Source organism: Seriola aureovittata, chromosome 20 (assembly GCF_021018895.1).
Source record: "Seriola aureovittata isolate HTS-2021-v1 ecotype China chromosome 20, ASM2101889v1, whole genome shotgun sequence".
NCBI classification, from domain to species: Eukaryota; Metazoa; Chordata; class Actinopteri; order Carangiformes; family Carangidae; genus Seriola; species Seriola aureovittata.
In genome coordinates, this window is record NC_079383.1 from 3,557,701 (window position 1) to 3,579,507 (window position 21,807).

At 45.8% G+C, this 21,807-nt stretch overlaps 1 protein-coding gene across 1 annotated transcript in view; it reads right to left on the reverse strand.

Annotated features, from left to right (window-relative positions):
• Nucleotides 1-21,807, reverse strand: part of zeb1b (zinc finger E-box binding homeobox 1b) — a 49,364-nt gene that overhangs the window by 12,700 nt on the left and 14,857 nt on the right. Inside the window, exon 2 of the mRNA XM_056364324.1 lies at nucleotides 3,562-3,717. Within this exon, the coding sequence (XP_056220299.1) occupies nucleotides 3,562-3,717 (156 nt within the window). The remainder of the gene's footprint in view (nucleotides 1-3,561; nucleotides 3,718-21,807) is intronic.

A 21,807-nucleotide genomic window follows, 5' to 3' on the forward strand; every position in this document is an offset into this window, starting at 1 on the left:
GAATTGCTTTATATTTCACAATTAAGTTGGCTGACAGGACATTGTAAAATATGTATGGCATGTGGGAAAGTGCTGATCTGACAGTGTTTAGCTGCTCAACGGCTGCATCCAAACACACATTCACACCTCCAGGCTACTAAATGTTGAGCATGTGTGTGAAGTAGAGACCCAGCTGGGGGTCTGTGGTGCAAAGGTATGACAAGCTGTTGTCTTCTCTGCTTGTGTGTGTGTGTGTGTGTGTGTGTGTGTGTGTGTTTGTGTGTGTGTGTGTATTTGTCTTTCCTGTCCTTTGTTAAGTACAGAGCAAGGCCAGAAGGGTTCACAGCCTCTCTGAGGTGGCTCCGCGTTATCAGGCTGCTCCCCTGACATGAAACATCACACAGACCATTTATGTGCTGACGCAGGGATGTGAATGCACCACTGCACAAGTGGAAATCAGCCCCAGAACTCAGATCCCTGTGAGGTTGGAGCAGGACGTTCTGTTGCAGCTCTGATCTAAAAAAGTAGAGTAACCTAACTACAGTATGTCTTAGAACAAAAATCACCAGACCACCCACTCTCTCCTTTTCTCTTTCCCACACTCCTCTCTCATCGTTCTCTGCCCACATCTCTGCAACACGATACAACGCTATCCCATGATGCATTTCCTGGCCCCGCTGACCTTTGCCCCAACTGTTTCCTGTGGTCGTGCGTCCAGACCCAGTCATAGATTCTATCTTGGATGGGAAAGACATATCATCTATGAGGATTTGCAGAAACAGCACAAATGTTTCACAACAATTAGTTGAGATGTTAACCTCAATCTCCCATCAGGTGGAGGTTAAGTCAGAAAATAGATGTGTTATTTCCAAATAGAGGATGATTTGCTTATCCTTGGCTTGGTGCTATCAAACATTTGTGCAGTGTGTCTCCTCTGGACTGTCTTCCCAGCTCTCTGGAGATCCTTCCTTTCCTGTGCCGAGGGGTGGCTCAGTTTTAACATCACGTCATGACATATAGCACGCAGGAATGTAGGTGTTCCTGTGTGTCCACCAAGTCCCTGCTGCACAGATGATCCAAATGGATTTGAGACCAATCAAACATCATCATAGCATGTCAGGCCAACAGTGGGGAAATATTGAGTGTCATTGTGCCTGAAAGCCTTGCAGCTTCACTGCTAGCAGGAATAATGCAGTGCAGCATTAGAGTGCTCATCAAACACACTCAACATAGAACCTGCTCATCTTCGTGCAGCATTATTCTTTATTTCCATGCAGTTAATCCCAGTCTTTGGCTGTCAGCGAGTGCCACTGCAGACTCACAATCTCAAAGCTCTCCAACTCCACCCTGCCCATTCTCTGAGATGTAATCATGCTCTACAACTCATCAAATACAAAGTAGAAGCCCTCCCAGGTCAACTCTCCCTCTGCCTGTTCCTCCCTGGAGTTTGTCAGCCTGTTCTCAGAGGAGACCAGGCTGCAGTTTACTGCACCAACTCTGGGCTGCTCCACTACTATATAATCATTTAGGAGTGAATGAGTAATGACAGCTAGCAGGGGGCCCGTGATACCATATAATCAAGAGGAATGATTCAGAACAAGAGACACGGTGAGGGAGAATGGGAGTGTAAAAAAAAAAGAAAAGCAGTGGAGGAAAGGAGAGATGGCAAAGTGCTGAAAAACCACTATTTGGTTTTGGAGCGTAGCAGTCTCAGGAGAAGGGGTGTCAAGGCTCTAATTTGAAGCAAACTGGCCTACGCTAAGGAGAAGATTAGTGGGTGGTGGTCATTTTTCAAGGCTGCGCCAGAGACTTAGTGAAACCAACAGAGAGAGGGATGAAGGGATGAAGGGATGAGAGACGAGAGAAGTGTGTTTGTATAAAGGACTGTGGCTTTCACTGTGTTTCATCAGTCCAACCCAGAGTGACAGCAAAGATGTTGCTTGATGTATGAGATGAGGGCTGGAGAGAGTGCGAAAGAGAAGTGTGTGTGTGTGTGTGTGTGTGTGTGTGTGTGTGTGTGTGTGTGTGTGTGTGTGTGTGTGTGTGTGCACATGAGTGAAGGCAAAAGAAAATATGCCTGATCAGGCATAACTGTGGAGCACAGCCAGCTCGCTGAGCTGTTACAGTGTAACTTATGCTTTTGAAGTGTTTAATGTTCACAGGCTCTGGCCAAAACCAATGACATTATTCTTCCTCCAACTTTCCCTTTATGCGCAGAGGTACAGCTGGAGAGCGGTGATGAAAATGACAGCATAGTCTGGGGAATAGGTGGCTACGCTGTGCACAGGTCTGCAGTTTGTGTGTACGTGTGCAAGAGCAGCCGAAACCGTGCAACTGAAACTGACTGAGGTAAACTCACTGGAGAGGAATTTCTAAAAATCCCTCCCTAAGTTACACCGATGGGTCGCTGGACATTCACGCATGGGCTAACTTGACCTTTTGCTACATCATAGCTCCCCCTCAGTCTCACACATCTCTCACCTATGAAAAATTCAGCCGAAATCTGCAAGAAGCAACACCCTAGAATAAATATTGTTGCGGTTGAATATCACGTCAAAGTGTCTAATTACATATGGGCTTGTCACAGCACATACTGTACTTGGCAAAGACCCGAAACTAACAGCGTCACAAGTGCACTGACTCAGATTTATATGCACATGCAGTATGGGGTGAGCAGCACAGCGTGGAAGCCTTGGGCCCAGCTTGAAACACCAACATCTTTCAGCACCTGCAATTGTTGTTTTGGAGGGGTGTGTGTGTGTGTGTGTGTATGTGTGTGTGTATGTGATGTCAGCCCTTCCTGTGGATGTGAGCTGCCTCTGATGTCACTTCCACAGGGTTTGAGGTAAAAAGAAGTTCACTGTGGCCCCTCTAATGCCCACCAGTGCCATAAAGCTCTCCGCTGGCTCTTTGGTCACAAGGCTATTTTCTGTACTTGAAGGTCTCTCCCTCTGTTGGCATTGTCTTTGTTTAATATCGCACTTCCTGCCTTAGTTGGATATCCACTGCGTGCAGTACCTGCTTCCTTACGCTCTGTGCCTCACAATGAGACAAAGCCTGGTACTTAACTGTGTACAGATGTCAACGAGACATTTCTTAACTTAGCCTGTATCACGTCAGCTGAGGCCAGAATGAGACAGCAACAGTCACACAATTGATGTCATAAAACATAAAGAGGCTGCATGACATATTTGCTTTTATGTGCTGGATTAATTTGTAACTATTGCTCATATTCTGAGCAGTAAGGAGTATGTATCATGTTAAAAGGCGCTAATGACTGACAGTGAGTGAAAACACCTGTCGTTTGTTGTGTAAAAGTGTAAAATGTGTCAGTGGCATGACAGACCTTATGTTTCCCTCTCAACTCTCAATAAAAGAATTAAGTTCTTAAATTTATCTCTCATTCTTGGAAAGAAAGATTTCAAAGCAGAAAACATGGTTGAATGTGAACTCGTGCTGAACTTTCACACTGTGCAGGAAAGTGGGTAACGTTTCAGAACATGGCGGAAACAGTGGGTAGGAAGATGGTGCATGGTGTATTCGCATGATTCACTGTAGACGTGCGTGTGCTTTTGGTCTCACCTGGGTCCCAGCAGTGTTCCCTGGGGGGCTCGTCGTCTGGCAGGGTGCTGTCGCAGTCAGCCCCGTCTGCCAGGCTGCCTTCCTCCTCCACAATGTGCAGCTTGTCCTCGTCATCTGAGTCTGAGCCGGCCTCCACCACATTATTGTAGTTCGTCACTGCATGAGGGGACACGATGGAGGGGGGCAGAGGTTAGAATGACTAGTCTGATTGTGTCAACTCTTTAATTAGTCTTAAGAGGAGAGTGGAGAGGCTACACACATTCAGTATTTTTATCCTTAATAAAGATAATAGGAGGTGTGCTGTATGTGCTTCTTGATTATGAGTGCTGAATGTGAAAGGCCATGAGTCGGGGAGGTTAAATATAAATGTCAAAACTATTAAAGGGAATGGTTGGAAGGAGGAGAGGGCTGTTAGCTGGAAACGCCAATTAAATACATCATGGCCCAACTTCAGTAGATTAGATGAAACTTAAATGATCCCCATGGGGAGAGTGGGTTGTTAAAGCAGGAGAGAATAAGACTGCTGGGGCACTAACAACACAGTGAATGAGGGCTGTTAAGAGTAATGCAACTGGCTGTTTTGATGCTTCAATGTATATAAAAGAAATCAAACGAAACCTGGAGAAGGATCTGAATCTGCAGTGAAAACAAGCTTTGGAACATCGGGCTCCGTGTTGCGGAGAAACAGAAAATTCCCACTTAGACACTTGCAGACGCAGACAGTACCAGCGTGTGAGATCATTAGACGGCTGAAGTGGTGTGTGTGTTGTGTGGGAGTCGGTGTGACCTGGTCGTTTGTGTTATGGGCTGAAGGAGCCAGGAGACACAGAGACAGCCAACCTACAGAGAGGGTTATTACAGGGAGTAAATTTTCCTGACCGACTGTCTTCTTCAGATGTGTGTGTGTGTGTGTGTTCCTGCGTCTTCTTCTCATTTCCACCCTGTTCCTCCATCTCTCAATTCCACCTGTGTTACTTCCACCCACTCTTCTTCCATCTCCCTCCCTCCCTCCTCCATCCCTCTGTTCCACTGAGAGAGCTACAGATCCTCTCGGAGGCCAAATCAATTCTCCAGTGAGAGCAGCCCAGTCAGCAGAGGGCCCGGGCTGCAGCACTGAAACTACCTCTCCGGCTACTTCATCTCACATCACACACACAACACACAGCACTCGCACATAAACACACCACCTGCATTCACTCGCTGAATATGCACTGCCAGTACAAAGCACCTGAACATTTTCTCTCTCTCTCTCTCTCTTCTCCTCACCCCAACCCCACTCGCCCACCTCTTTCTGAAGTGGCTGCTAATGTTTTTTGTTGGGGAGGAGGCGGATCTGGGAGAATCACGATCCTCTGTTTCAATCAATGAGAATTGTTTTGGTGAGGTCTCTCCCTTTGTCTCTTGCATTGTGCAGGTCATTACAACCGGTTGGTATTCACACAGACTCCGTAGACGTGCAAAGGTTCAGGCTGAGGGGGAGGCGGGAGGAGGGAGGTGTGGGGGCGGAGGGATGAAAGGTAGTGGAGGAGGAGGGAGAAGCACTGTTATTTGGCGAGTCGTTCACAGGGTCAATGCCGCTGTGCTGCAGCTGCGAAATCCTATCGGGGTTCATCAGGAGAGCTATTTCATTCGCAACCTCTTTCCTCTCCTCACATCATTTCTCACTTAACAATATTTTTTCTTAACAATGACGAGATTGCCACCACATTGTAGTTTTCAACATCCTTTGTACCTGGATTACTCTGCATGCAATAGTCTATGTAATGTTCTTAGCCACAAAGCTGGGACCTCGAACAAATAAACTGATAATTAATTAGATTTACATCACACTGTGAGAACTCCTCTGTACTTGTTCCTCTCTCCCCTCTCTCTTGTCTCCCTGTTCCTGCTGCTCCTTTCTGTCGGAGCAACTGTGCCAGGTGATGTATTGTCTGTTCCGCAGCCCAAACAGGGTGCACTTCATTCTGAAACAGACGGTACTTTAGGACAAGTCTGAGAGGCGGTTTAGGGCCACAGCCACTCAGGTGTGGAGCTGAGGTCAGCGATTACAAAGGCAACACTCTCCACCAGCAGTGTCAAGAGAAAATGATCGACTATAAAGCTGTGGAGAGAAAAATCAATGTGCTGGTGGGTTCAGACGGGAGGTGGCAACGGTGAGCGCGATAATATAAGCGAGAGCTGCGAAGTACAGCAAAGAGGGTGAGAGGAAGAGTAAAGCATGGAGGGTGGTGTGGGGAGTGAACGGAGATGCTCTTCCTGTGCCAAATGGTTGGCGGTGTTGAAACAAAAGTGTGTGTAGATGTAACACCTAGCATCAACAAAGGCTGCGGTCCCTTCTGGCTGACCGGCTGAGCGTTTGGACAGCTGGCCTCATTAGCGCTAGCATGCTAGCACACAACAGGAGGATGACTCCTACGCATCTGAGAGAGAAAGCAATGGTAGGTGGAGGAAGTGAATTGCTTACTTCTCAAAGTTTGCTTTCTTACATAGGTTGTAGGTTGCTCAACACCTGAGAAAATAATACGCTGTAGCCTCGGCTGTGGGTTTAAGTGTGTAACCCCTGACCACAGATCACATGTTCACACACAGAAACATGCAGTGAATCTGAAGCCATTGAGCTTGTGTTGTGAGCTCAGTAGCCTCAACTTATTATGTCTTAAATGTAGCTATCCATGTCACATGATAAATAAGACATTTACCCATGAAGACCTAAAGCATCCTGGTCCGTTTTCTATTACTGACAGAATTACTGATGTTTGCAAACAAGCCGATGTGTGAGCCGATCTCATCACCTACGCATCTTTGCATCATGCTACACATACAAGCTGCAGTTGGCAGCGGCTGGGGTCCCCTTCAGTGATACCCTAGTAAACAACTGAAGCCAAAGCTGCTTGAATATCTCCACCCTCACCGTCACATGTCCCCCTAACAAAGTTCCCAGGGGTCTATTGAAGGGCAGTGCCAGACACAGACAGTCCGTGTCAGCCACACTTGCACATGCTTGCTGTGGACGGGGATGTGTTGTTATGACACCTGCCATGCTGTATCAATTACTAGCAAAGCAATGGGTGACTGGGTGGGTCACTCCCAAAACAGGCCCAGCGTTATCCTGTTGGAGAGGATCCCCTCGGCAGACGTGTCGTCACGGATCTGAACACAGTTTCCTTCTTCTAGATTCTCTCCTGTAATTTTGTAAACTCCCCGACACATATTTAAGGCTTGTGCTATTTGATCCTGGCGTGATTAATGACTATTTCAGGAACTTAAAGTCACTGTTGCCGTGTTCTGGTACAACACTAGATCGCGTGGTTTGTGTTTTCATACACTGAGGCATGCCAGACGGGAAAGGCAGTATCTCAACCTCTGTGGGAGTGAGCTATCTCTGTGCTTGGAGGCCCTCAAGGTGTGAGTGACTGGCTTAATAACTGCGCTTTGGATGGGGACACAGAGAAACATATATAGCCTGTGAACAAACACATTACCGTCTGAAATGGGCTTTTATCTTGATTCATTAGCTATAAGAACATCTGTAAGGAACCCGAAACCTATACGTCTTAGGTGCAGGCCGACAGCCCCATACCAGAACACGTAGGTGGTATGTCTGGAATGTCCAACCAAAACACTTTTCTCTGAGTTTGGCTCTTAAAGAGGCAGATCAAAGGATATGTTCTCTCCCTGCTACTAATTTCTGACTGACACGTCTTCTGAGGTCTGCTGCTATTCTGCTTGTGATTAGACAGATTGACTCATCATGAGCAGAGGCAACTCTTTTGTCTGCCCTTCTACCTCTCTTGTGTCTCTATATTTAGCCTCGGTGCAGGCTCCCTCACTGAGGTACACCACTTATCTCATTTGGAGCTCGGGGCCAGGCAGGCAGCGGTGAAACTACCACAGGCATCCTCAAAGAGCACAGACCCTGTCGTCACAGAGTCTGCCCTTGCGGCTCTGCAATGCCATTTTCTCAGGGAAGCCAACCACTACAAAAAACCCCAGCTTGAACCAAAGTAAAACAAAGCCATGCCATTCAAAACCTCAAGTATGCCGTCTCAAGGTGAGGCGCCTCATTCAGCTCTGAGGTAAACGCCGCTGGTTTTGTTAAAACAACAGCCTTCCTCCCACAGAGCCAGGAAGGTCAACTCGAGTGCCGATAACACAACAAAAGAATTGGGGATTTTTCATCGTTAGCTTGTTCGCAGGCTGCTTCTAACTTTCTAACCCATTCAGGTCAGACAAGCTGGTTGGTTAAAGCAGCTAATAGATATAACTGTGAACACATAACAGTATCCCTTCACATGCTCAGTTAGCTGTTGAGGGCACTAGGGGTCCCAGTTAAGCCAAGTGAAGTGTCTGCCAACCATACCAGAGCAGGCCAGTCACATCTAGGACCAGTCATATCCTGCACTGCTGTGTATCTGTGTCGTTCTCCATAGATACACAGCACAACATTCAGCTCTAAGAACTCCTGAAACAACATCAAATGCCTCTTACTCATTGTTCTAAATTTGTCTGGGAGAGCAAAAAAGCAGACGCACAACATGGACATGGAGGTAAAAATAGCAGTTGGCACTCGTGAAAATTAGTCCCTTTTGGTGCAGTTGTGTATTTACATGTACCACAACTACTAGAGCTGTAAAGTCAGCAAATTCAACTTGGAAAATACAAGACAGACAGTTAGGTAAGATTATTCCATCAAAGACAAAGCACGACAACAACCTGTGGAGCACAGCTCATCAGAGGTGAGCTAGAAGACAATGGGCTCTTGTCTTCCTAATGATGCTGATCAAGGTTTTAGCACGTGCACTAATAGACCTCCTTGGGTCACTCATCTCCCATCTGATGAGCACTTTCCATGATAACACTAATGCTAATGGTGGCTATTGTTCTCTTAATCTGCATGATGACACTTCCAAGTGTAAAGGAAGTCAGTGGGTGTTAATGTGTGTTAGTAAAAGCAAAAAAAAGACTTAACTGCACCCTGGAGATTGTGGAAAGCTATTCAAAAAAGAAAATTACAAAACCTTGTCTATTAAATGTGTTTCTTATTAGGCCAAATGCTTTTATTACTCTGGGTTAGTCCTAATAGTGCTGCTGTACCGAAATGACACCAAGACAATAGACTGTATTTCTGGTCACAGACTCTTCCGGGGACGAAACGTAGTGGCAGGCCACAGTATTTCTCTCCGGGGGTTAATGAGCACGGTGATGAGCCACACACATTCTGCTACACCGGGCGTCCTCGGAGAGTTGCTGCCTCTGGCTCCTCTCAGCTCTTCTAAATAAGGCCAGGTGGGCTGGTAGGGACCGGAGGGTGTGATCACACCACACACACACACACACACACACACACACACACACACACACACACATACACACGATCCACAGCAATGCCCTGGCCACCAAGTTTACACTAGTCTCCCAACCCATGTTTATGTTGGAGGTGAGACAGAACCATCCAAGGTAATAACTCTGGTACACCTAAGTGAGAATGAAGAGTGTGTGTGTGTGTGTGTGTGTGTGTGTGTGTGTGTGTGTGTGTGTGTGTGTGTGTGTGTGTGTGTGTGTGTGTGTGTGTGCCGTTAAAAGGCATGCTTGGCATGTGGAAGGTTCTCAATTGTTATGGGTGGTCACATGACCTTGGCTGCATATCCATCAACTATCAGATGAGTAACACTTTCACCTAAAAGAAAAAGGTCCTGAAGAACTCATGCTACTCTTTACAGCTCCTACCAACACACGCTACCCACTTACAGTATCTCTGCACCATCTCTCCCTCTCCATCAGTGAACAGGCCTGCTCCAGTTCTCAAACACTCAGCAGGTCTCTGGTGAAAGAATGCCCACCCAGAAAACTAGCCTGGGCTTTGTACGATGTAGGCAGGTGACTGAGAGAGCAGCGAAACAGAAGGTGAGGTGGGTGAGCGGGGGGAGAAAAAAACAGAGAGGTGAGGAGAGGAAACATCTGCTGTTGATTCTAGTAAGCCCAGAAAACCTGCAGGCACGCTTCTGGCAACAACCTTCCTCCTGCTCTCTCTTTTACCCCCCTGCTCCATTTTTATACTTTTTTTTCTCTTTTCTTTTTTACAGTTGATCTGTCACTGTTTTTTCCCTTGTCTCAGTTATCAGGCCTGTAAAGTCATAACAAACTATGTTACTTGACGTGTAACGTGTATTTGGTTTGATATTATTCACTGATGACTGTATTGGAAATCACCACACCAAAACAGCAACACAAATATTTAGGCGGCACAGGAAAGCATCGGCACACACCTGGGTAAACAGTTGTTTCCCTTCCGTTAGCGGCTTCAGCACCTCTGTAACACCAGGGAGGCAACCAAACACAAACCTGCCTAATGTTACATTAGTCTCCGTCAAGTCTCATTGGAGTGTCGCAGAACAAATGAAATGTCCCTGCCACCTCTGCTGTCAGACTCCATCCAGCCTGTAGTTACAGACTGATGACTTCTGAGGGCTGCACAGTAGTATAATGGTCTTCCTCGCTTTGATTTTGCCAGTTTGTGTCTAGGCCTGACATTTTGAGTGGAGGCTCTTTGACGATATTATTAGAGCAACCGCCTAGAGGTATTCAGCCCGTTTAAATGTAGTCAGTTACATCAGTAGAATCAAACTTCATTACATAGCTTGTTTCCTTTTTATCCAGCCACTTCAACGCTAACGACAGCAGCACAACGGGGTCAGCAGATACGGTTTGAGCCCATGAGAAAATCATCCACTTGTGTATTAAAAGTGTACAGCAGGCAACAGGCGAATGAATCCAGAGGTGTGATAATCATTTATCATCAACAAGAGGCAGGCCAAACTGTTGAGTCTGCTCTATGTGTTGTTAGACAATAGAATACAATTTCACAGCTTGATCCCCTTTTACCCAGCCCGTTCAAGGCGGGAATGTAGCACCTTTATTCTGCCTTGCTGTTATACTGGTATAAAAGGTATGAAGACAGAATATGGTGTCTGTACGGGACAGGATGCCTCTTTTTTTTTTTTTTAAAGCAGGCAAGCTATCTAAATACCAGCATTATACTAGCGCTGTTTGGTTCAGTGTAAACAAGCAAATGAGTTGTCTTCTTAACAGCAATATATCAGGATCTCTGTATAAAAGCTGCTACGGACACACATGGGTCAGACAGCTAAGGGCTTTGAAGTTATTGCTAACACACTTGAAATGCTACCAGTCTTTCTTTATGCCTGTTAGCCTGTTTTTGCTGTGCCGGATCATGCATTCATTTCAAATTAAATTTAGAGATCATATTATCCATTCTATCCAACAAACATAGTTACAACTAACAAATAATCCATCAAGTTTTGTTTTCTTGACATATTTTTTTTTTTTTTTAAATCATATGATTATATCAAATTTAAACATAATATAATCATATCATATAACTGTGTAGCATGATTTTAGTTTCCACACTGTAACACTGTGGACTAACAGCTGAGCTGGGACATACTGAGGTGTGTGTTTAAATATATGCAATGAGCAATAACGGTGTTATCCAACCTGCTTGTGTCGTGCAGGTCTATATTAGGTTAGTGTAGCACAGGGCTGTTGCATTTTAGGAGCAGGTGACTGGACATTCCTGCCTGTATTAGGCTTGACAGTTTACTGTGGGGGAGTACAGAGCAGGGAGAATTACACTGGCCCATGAAGAGGGAGGGAAAGTACACTGCCAAACAATCCTCCAACTGGAAAATCTCATTAAATCTTGCTTACCTGTAGGTATACCTTACTGCACAGACTTATCACTGGCATCAGTAAATCCAGCGTCAGTTCATTAAGGAGACTGAACATAACTGTCATCAGCGCTGTCACGTATTTACACTCATCAATTCTTCACTCCAGTCGTGTTTGTTATGTAGATTAATACAGAGTTTGCCAGTCAGCAGCAAGAGATGTGCGCACACAAACACAAAAAGACTGAGGAAAAGGTAAATGGAGGGGGGCGACGGAAAGGTGGGAGGAGAGGAACTGCTAATGGCTTAAAAAGACAAAGCTGGCCTGTCACATACGATGCTCATCTGAACTGATGGCTGCCCCAGGGAGGGAGTGTCACAAACTGTCAGAGAGACTGAGAGAGAGGGAGACGCAGAGAGCACAGAGGAGAGACGACGGCTGGGAAAAGGAGACGTAAAAGGTTGAAACGAGGGTGGCTGTTGAAAGAGGAAAAATCAAGTGAATAATAATAAAATGAAGATAAGAGAAAACGAGGATATGACGGGAGGAAAGAACATAAATAAAGACATAAATAAAAAGAGTGACGGCAACGGATGACGTTTATATTGGTGTGTGTGTGTGTGTGTGTGTGTTCTGTGGTTGCCTGCGCCTCAGTTAAGGTTAGGTGTTGACACAGTGGCTCTGCCTGACAGATGTCCCATAGAGGGGACAGGCCGCAGGGCAACAGGCAGCGCACACACACACACACACACACACACACACACACATTTGTACACACTTGTATGCACATACGCAGACAGGTGGAAGTGCAGAAATAACCCAGAAGTGCCTTCTTGTTTTTTGGTTACATCTAATTTTACAACAGTTGCCAGTTTCCCGTTTATAGCAATCAGCAGGTCAGCACACCTCAATGACGCCGCGGCCGAGATCCATGTTGACAACCTACTGTGGCTTCACTAATTCTGACACTAACATGCAAAAGTGCAGCGAGAGCTCTTCCTTTTTGTAGAAAATCCTCCTCTTTGTGGCATTTTGACAACAGCTGACCGCTTTCTCATTTCTTCAGAATGTCAGCTCTGTCACAAGACTCCTGAGGCCAAATGTCCTGCACAACCCCTGACACACACACACACACACACACACACACACACACACACACAAAAAAAAATGCATAATCGAACACACCACCCTGAGGCAGTTGTCACAGTGGTTTCTTGTTATTCATGTGAAGCAGGGAGGAGAAAGGGGTTAATGCCGTAAACTTACATCTACAAAAGCTCTTTTGTCACCTCAGCCCCCCCCCTCCAACGTCCTTTCCTTTCTCCCCGGGCAAAGTGGCCTTTCCCCGTGTGATCAGGAAGGGTTAGCCCCCTCTCCCCACAACACCAGCCTCCGGGGCAACCAGAGCTGAAGAGCAGTCAACCAGTACCGTTCACCCCATTACCCTGCTGTTAAATGACCATGAGGTTGGACCACAGACGGCGTGTCGGATGGACAGTTACCAAAATCTGTCTTGCTAAACCAGGCGAGAAACACTGCGTCCGTGTGTATATACAGTATGTTGCAGGACCTCACCTACACTGTGTGTAAGGGGGTCAGAGTCATCCACTGCGCTGCTTTTTCTAGCTCAATACCACGACTTCACTTGCTATAACTAATACGTCAACGTTGCAGGGGCGGACAGATTACAAATCACAGTCATCACAGTGAGCAGCACCATTGTTAATGCGCCCTCTCAACATGCTGCTGATTGGTGAAATGGCTGAGGCAGCAGGTAAATGCAGGTCGTCGTGTATTGATGTATCGATGGGCCCTCTTTTGTCCATTACACCCAGAGGTGCTGGGATGGTGCGTGGGCGTGTGTCTGGTTGCCACTGACCCCGGAGACCATTAGTTGGCTGTGTCAGAATTTGAAGGGGAGTATCGACAGTCGAGCTGGGGCAATCGATAGGCACAGATCTCTCACTCCCCTCTGCCATCTATGGTAATGGGCCTACAGTGAGTCAAACAGTGCTGCTGTGGGGCTCTTATGTACTCTGTTATATCACCACACTTAGTGCATTCCAGCATTGTAAACAAGAGAAAAATGAATTGTAGCTTTTGAGTGTGGAAATGGACAAATAAGTCAACCAGACTCTGATGTGCAGTATGTTGAAACAGTGAGCCTCATGCAACTGACAGCCAATCAATGCTGTTGCTTTCTGAGGGTATGTAAGTTACATACAGCTGTCCTGTCCTTCATTCAGCTTAGTCATGTTCTTTCCTGCTCTGGTCAGATGTTGGTTGCTACCCCCTGAGGCTGCAGGATGGAGACAGACCAGTGTTTCTTGTGTGCGAGGGTGGGACCTCGATTACCCAAGCACACTGCAATCATTGGACCGGACTCTCGGGACTATCCCATGTGATGTCAGCCATAATGTGAAGTCATTTAACAGGGAACAAGCCAGATGTTTTCTGGGATAGAGCCTCCTTTCTTTTTCATGTCAAGTACTCCCAAGTAGAAACACTTAAGACCCCGATCTGATAACGTCTCTGTCCTGAGGGCAAAACCTACATCTCTGATTATGATAACTATCTATCAGAGCAGCCTTTCTGGTACTGTAAATCTAATATTTCCTGGTGACCTGTGCGTGTGACCCCAGTTTTTTAATGAGTTATATTACATAACGCTTCTTGGGGGAGTTCCTGGAAGATTGTCTTCCTCCGGGAAGACCACATACATTGGGATTCAGTGTTTTGCTAAAGGGCACATGGGCAGAATTTCACCAGGGACATCCAGTCAATCTAGCTCTGCTTTAGGTCAGTGCTGATTTCACCAGTCACATTACTGTTGTTGTAGTTGTAACGACATGACTCTGCTAGAGCTGTCACAGCGTGGGTAGAAGAGGAACTTGCTCTTTGTGTCTCTGACACTACGGTGTCTGAACTGGGTCAAACAGAGATGTGTTTTGCCCTTGCAAACTCCCTGCAGTTCAGGGGGAATTCCACTGGGCAGAGCGTGACCCCGCTAACCGACCTTCCTGTTCCACTGTGGAGATGTGCTCTGTAGCCGAGAGGAAGAGGAAAGAAAGACAGTTCTGTCCCGGGGACCAGCTCCTCTTGTCTCCCAACAACATGACTGTGAGATGTGCTGATGGTTGTGTTAGAGCTGACTGCATGTGTGTATGTGTGTATGTATGTATGTGTGTGTGTGTGTGTGTGTGTGTGTGCGCACTGGTGTACAGCTGTTGTCAGACAGATCAGTGATAACACACTGACTTTTAATAAACTCAGCAGGAGTGTGTATGTGTTAGTGTGTGTGTGTGTGTGTGTGTATAGCTTGCTGAAAGGTGATGGGCGTGTGATTGATGGGAGCTTTAGCACAGTAAACACATGCACACACAGTTACACACACAAACACACACACACACTGGATGTGGGTGGAGAAGGGGTGGTCACATGCAGCAATGCTCAGCTAACATTATTCATCCTGTGTTCATCTGTATGAGCTGAGCCCACCGTTCCTCATATTGATGAGCCAGGCAGTGTGTATTAGTCACTTTATTTACACACAACCACAGGAACACACAATAATGAAGCCCCTGTGAGACGAGGAGCAGAGAAGTGGAGTAATTCAGAGCAGTTTGAATCTTTCTTCTTTTGTCTGTCTGCTTTTACTCTTCCATTTGTTCTTTGGATGATGGGGTGATTCAGACAAAAGAAGGCTGGGAGAGGGTGGCTGAGAAGGAGAGAAAAGAGGGAGAGAGCGCGAGCTGGGAGGAGGAGAGGTTATTTTGGAGTCTCTGAACTGTAATCACCACCTACAGCTGCTTCCTCCCAGGTGCCCCAGATGGACATCAACAGAGAGAGAGAGAGAGAGAGAGAGAGAGAGAGAGAGAGAGAGAGACAGGGAGAAAGTAGAGCAAAGAGAACCTGGCTCTCAAGAGGAACATGAAATACTCCTGTAATACGTACTGCTGTTTGAGCCGTTTATAATTAGCCTGAATTCCCATTTATCACCACATAACTAACCTTAACCACATTCTAATATCTTTTCCGCTGCAGTGTATTTCCACAGCCTCTAAACAAGGGGAAGTTTTATCTTTGGAGAAGGAGGAAGTTGAAGGGGGCTATCACAGGGCTGACACGACACTTCCAGTACCTGCTAGAGGAGACAGGATGGTGACTACTTACTGAGGAAGCTAGACAGCATGTGACTCGCACAAAAACAGCTGATGACCAACAGGTGACACCGAATAAAATAAAACAGCTGAGTTTGACACAGTATCTGCTGTAACCTGGACTACACATTGCATTAGTCATTTACTCTCATTACATTTATTTTGCTGAAAATAAAGGACTTACTAAGCCTATTAGTATGTGTATAAATGCATTAGGGGTAGCTCACAGTGTCATATAGGCACAGTGTAAATTCCACAGTACAGTAATGCTGTTGGAGGTGCGTGCCCAGGTTAATCTGATAACCTAACACTGTTAACTCATTAGCTGGCTCACTTCATCCCACGACCACGTAATGAGCTGACGAGGACCGACTTCTCCAGCGGCTGCCTTATTGTCTAATCTAAACAAGCTCAACATGTAGCAATAGCAATAACCTGACATCCTGTTCTGATATGGTGGAGCTAACATAATTAGCATCATAACATGAGCTCCCCAAGTTAACCCAGTTTTACCAAGTGACTGTGTGACATACAAGTTCGCAAGGAACTGGGACAAGCACACTAACACACTCACAACCACAGACAGGTGTATATACAGTACATGAAAACTTAGATCCCACCTTGCTTCACCTATGATACACGTTTTAGAAATCATGAGGCACAAACACAATCATTCATACACCCCAAAGCTGCATCCAAACACACTTCTAGGTGTTGCTGCGGTGTGAAACCTTCATACATTGGCTCACATGCATTACAGCGAAACCAGCCACACTTGTGCACCAAGCGTCTGGTGTTCAAATAAAAACCCCCTCCATATGGAGGGTTGCGGCTGCGTCCCTGTAAGTCATCCATGGCAGTCTCCCATTATTGTCCAATAAAAGCAGTTGGCGCCATGTGAGCTGTATATGTCACCACCAACAGCTTCACTGTCTGCTGCTTTTCCAGCCAGCGCACGGTGACATGGTGGAATCACCAACAAATATGGATTTATAATGCCATTATAGAGAATACACAACTTCTGTGGCACAGACTAGATTACATGAGAGATAAAGAGAGATGGTGAAGAATACCTAAATGGCATATGTATAGGAGAAAATCTGCCTTAAAGGTCCCATATTTTACACTTTTATTTGAAGTGTTGATCCAGTAGAAGATATATTTGTGGTTGTAAGAACCAAAAACCATGTCAGTGTAGTCTTACATCTCCTCTCTCAGGCTTCTCTCTGGAGCTCTAGTAACAACAGGTCAGTGAGCCAATCAGAAGAGAGGAGGCTCTAAGCCTCTCTTCTGATTGGCTCACTGTTTTCTGAGTGATCTACTAAAAATACAGCAGATTTCAGGTAAACACTCAGAGAAAACAAATCCTGCAGGGCTGGACAGTTGGTCCAGGTGGGCGGGGCGTGGGGCATGGCTAAAGGCGGTGACTGCTTTGTTGTGACACCACAAAGTTACAGAAGTCCTGACGGCTCACTTTAAGACTCAGTTTCTGAATACAGGCTGTGTGTACTTCTCTGTGGACTAAGCGCTTTGATACTTTCACAGTATTAATATAGAACCTAGACCTGCTTTATGATCAAACAACACATGGACATCTACCTTTTATACAACATGGACCTTTAATGTTTAACACTGTATTAACAATACAGACTCGGTGTCCTGTACTAAAGACAAAATTAACAGCAGAGGAAAAGATCTGAGGACGTAGAGGCCTATGGTCAATGACTCATTACAATAAACAATTCTTTTAGATAGTATGACAACATTTCACCACTCTACAGAAAAAAAACACATACTCACACACTGAAATGCCTGTACACACACACAAACCCCATAAAACCATGAAGCCGTTCATGCATAAATAAAAACAGCAGCATTGATAAAAAAAAGAGTAGCGCTGAAAAACCACCAAAGGTTAATCACGCAGTGTTGTCATCCTGTTAAAACCAGCGCTCTGAGCCTGGCCAAACAAACCTGGCTGATAAGCACAGCGGTGGCATCAAAGCCTTACAGATTATAGATTACCATCAAATCAGTCCGTGCACGGCTGCGATGGCTAGGCACCTGCTACTTTACTGTAATGCCCCTTATCCATGGGCCTGGTGAGGAGGCCAGGAGGTGTGTGTGTGTGTGTCTGTGTGTGTGTGTGTGTGCGTGCGTGTGTGTATGTGTTTATGTGGCTGATCTGGACATTTATACACAATAGCTTTTCATTAATGAAACAGGACTCCATTAAACAAAGGGATTGTGGGTGATATCTGGACTGTTTTTTAAGCCCTCTCATGTTTGTGTGGATATGTGTGTGTGTGTGTGTATGTGTTTGTGTGTGTGTGTGTGTGTGCGCGTGTGTGTGTGTGAGTGAGTGAGTGAGTTAGCCAATATGTTTCTGTGGTGCCCGTTTTTTTTATACACATCAGAAGGTTAATATACATCTAGTTGGTGTTTGTCTATGTGCATGTGTCTATATCTGTGCAGCTATGTAACCTCAGTGCCATGCTAACTGACTGTAATTAGTGTCCAGTGTTTTTTTAAAAACATAACAGTGTTACAGTGGCAAAGTGCCAACCTCCCCCCTCCCCAAACACACTGTGACAGTAGTGCAGTTTGCCGCCTCTCTGCCCCCGTCACTCTCCTCTGCCAGCAGCCGTGTGAGGATTAAAGGAAAATCCTGACCTCCTCATCCAAACTCTCTCTAATGCCTCCGCTCATTTTAAATGGCTCCTTGGGAACTAACCGGCTGGATTACTGCTCAGGTTCTCGCCCAATACCCAGCCCACCTCTGCTGAACGTAACTCAAATTCTGTGTACACACATACACCGGTGCACCTAATGACAAACACTCCCAAGCACAAGTAAAAATACATGCGCATGCTGAAATGCACTAGAAACGTAAAAGAGTTTATTTAAGGCATCAGTGATGTTTGTTCCAATTGTACCATTTACGTTAATCGATTGAGATGCAGCCTGCACACTGCAGTGAGAGGAAGAGGGAGGGTGAGGATGACAGTCCACAGGATATGCTGATATTCAATTTACCTGCCTAGCACAACACACACACACACACACACACACACACACACACACACACACACACACACACACACACACACACACACACACACACACACACACACACACACCCACCCTCCTTACACCCCTCAAAATTCCACCAGCAGACAGAAACGCTCACTCCTGTCCATCTCCCGCGCGGAGTCGCTGGCGTAGCACTTTTCTCCATTTTCATCACCATTCTTAACCTTTATCTCTCTCCTCTCCTCCCATCGTCTGCTCTCCTCCTCTCTTTATCTTTCCTTTTTTTTGAAACCAGGAAACAGGGTTGTAAAGGTGGGAGATGCTGATATTGTTTGGCCTGTGTGTTTGTGTGCGTGTGTGTACTCTACATGAAGTAATATATAAGCGAGCCTAAGAGCTTACATCCTGGGGAAAATTTTGGCACACTGCCAGTTAAATTGCACTGCTGGAGGCATTTGTGTGCTCTGTGTGAGTGTGTGTAGTATTGTTTTTGTGTATTTGTTCCTCTGTTTTAAATATTTCAAGATGATTGCGCGCTTCCTTCAATGAGTATGTCAAGGATATTTACCATCGTTTTATCCCACTTTGAAAGCAGCGAGAGACTGAATTTAAAAATCAAGAAAACAATTACAAATATAGACTTATCAAAACATGAATATGAACACAGCGTGGGCTGAATTCTTACTGATCTACCAAGGAACCCACACAGCTAAAAAAAATCAAAGCATTAAAGACAATGGTAAAAGAATACTCTGCTGCTGTGTCTTCAGTCCTCAGCATCACCTTGTGGTCTCTCTTGTCACAAACTGGACTCGCAGGTATCAGAAGAGACCCTGCATGCATATTTCATTCACACCCATCCATTAGTTATATATGGAAGACTAGGTAGGTACACTTGCACTGCAGCCGTTTGTCTTTCTAATGGGGGGGGGGAGAGAACAACAGCGACTACAGGGAGAGAACAACTCTCATGCGCCTTTAATGGGAATGAATAAAGGATGAGTCGAGGCTCAGACACCAGGTTAAGATGCTGTTTAGCACCTCTGGCCCGGCGCCCGGTGTCGAAGGCAGGGATGGAAGGGAGGGAGTGATGGTAGGTGGAGGGAGGACAAAGAGAAGCATAAGAAGAAGACATCAGGTAGAATATCAGGATGGATTGTTGAGCTAGCAAACTATAGAACAGACATGTGGTTGGCACAAGTATAATGTGGTATAAGAAGAGAAACCTGTGGACACGGCCTGTGACCTTATGTGCAGCATTCAGAAGCTGTTGGGTGATTTTTTTTCCACTTTAAACTCTTGAAAACTAAGAAGCAGTGAATCAGAGAAAGCTACTTGTTGACACTGAGTCTGGTTCCATACGCCTCCATAGAAGTCTTTTCTTTGATCCACCTTGGCGGAAAATGAAAGAGGCTGGAGGAGAGAAAAAAGCAAAACAGGGAAGAACGGGGACCTGGGAGCAGGGATGTGAAGCAGTGCTGGAGGGATGTAAAAAAAAAAGTACTGGTAATTTTTCAGGAGAAGGTTGGAAGGGATTGCTGGTAGTAGGACAGCTCAGCTTAGTCACCTACTCTGTCAACAGGTTTCCATTGTGGAACAGGAGAGCAGAACACGTTGTGTGGTGGCAATGGTGCCAGTCTGCTACCTCAGACAGAGCTATAATGGCTGCCACCTGCCCAGGGTTACAGCAACCAGAAAGACCTCATGGCAGCAGCTTGCAGCACCTGTGCTCAACAGTCAGATCACCACATCAAAACAAGCTTGAAGGATTAAATGTCTACTGGGGGTGGAGTCAGAGGGCGCCCTAAAGAAGCCACAGATGGAGAGGTGCTTTTCAAGATGCTTTTCTCCCCCTGCACTGGGATCAGTGGAAAGAAGACTGTAGGTACAGTGGGCCAAAGTGTTCTCTAAATTTGAAAAGTGAATTATCTTTAGCAGCGTACCATCAGTATTGACTGCTTTTCAAGAGCCAACCAATCACATCTACGATGAGGCCTCACGATATATACAACACCTGACACTTTAAAATACAATTCTGAAAACAGTACAACTGTAGAGCTAACATAAAGTGTCAAGAAAGTGTTAAATAAGTGTGACAGCTAACCCAACTGGGAAGCACTTTTTCCACACAAAAAAGGCCGAACAGTGTGAACACACCTCCTGCACTTTCAAGCTTTCAAAGTCCAGAGAGTACTTGAGGAGCTGTGTGTGATGGCTGGTGCCATGTGACATGGTGTGAGTGTGCATCTTATTTTAGAGTGAGAGGTTGAGATAAGGTGTTAAAAGGAGGGGAGGGAGAGGAATGCTGAGCTGTTCTTGTAAGCCTCGATGCACGGCGGATGTCATCTCCCCGCCCAGGTTAAATTCTTTGATTATAACCGCTGCCAGCTAATGGTCAAAGAAAAATCCCCTTTATTGCATTTGTCCTGCTCCAGACCATTTACTCTCAGATATATTCCACTTCAAACTGCAAATATCTACCCTCTAATAGTCTGTCCTTCCCCTTGAGTGATCTTGACACATCCAAAAGCACTCTCTCTTTCTCTCCTCTCCCTCTGTCTTCTTCTCTGTCTCTCTCTCTCTATCTCTCTTTCTCTCTCTGTGCCCCACGTAGCAGTTTATTTAGCTGCCATGTTTACATTCCTGTTCAGTCAGCCTCTCCCAGGGGAGGATGACTGGATCTGAGCACTGGGGCCGAGCCTCTCTCTCTCTCTCTCTCTCTCTTTCTCAAGGACCGTCAGTTACACGACGGTTACTACAGATAGCAGTGACTGATACATCCACGCATGCAGACGAGACTTTATTTTGCTCTGGCTAACAAAAGAATATGCACATATAAATAAGAAATAAGTGAGTTTTAAAGAAAGCATGCAAGATGAGAAACTTATGAAATCACCAGCACATCAATCAGAAACCTGTCGCACTGTCGGCAAAGAGAAGCACTTTTTTAGTAATGGGAATACAGCTAAATGGGGTGTCCACCCAGAGCTGTCCTGCACAGTCTAAGTAACAGTGACTATGGGCGGGGCCAGAGGAGCCTAATTGGATGGAGATATAGGATGCTGTGAGCGCTCAGGTCCCCGGCACTTCACTGGCCTCATCATTAGACTGACTGGCTCCTGTGGCCTCCGGCAGAGTGCTGTCTGCACGCCCTAATGACCGCTGACTCACTCAGCACGCAGCATCGCCGCCACATTAGTCCAGCCCAGAATAGCCCCAAATAAAGAGAGATGAGAGGGGAACGGGGATGTTAGGCGCCCATACAGTCTTGTAAGACATCACTCTAGGCTACATGTTATTTGTTGTGTTCAGTGCCATTTTATACTGCTCTCATCTATAACTCACCAAGTCCAGCCCGTTTCAT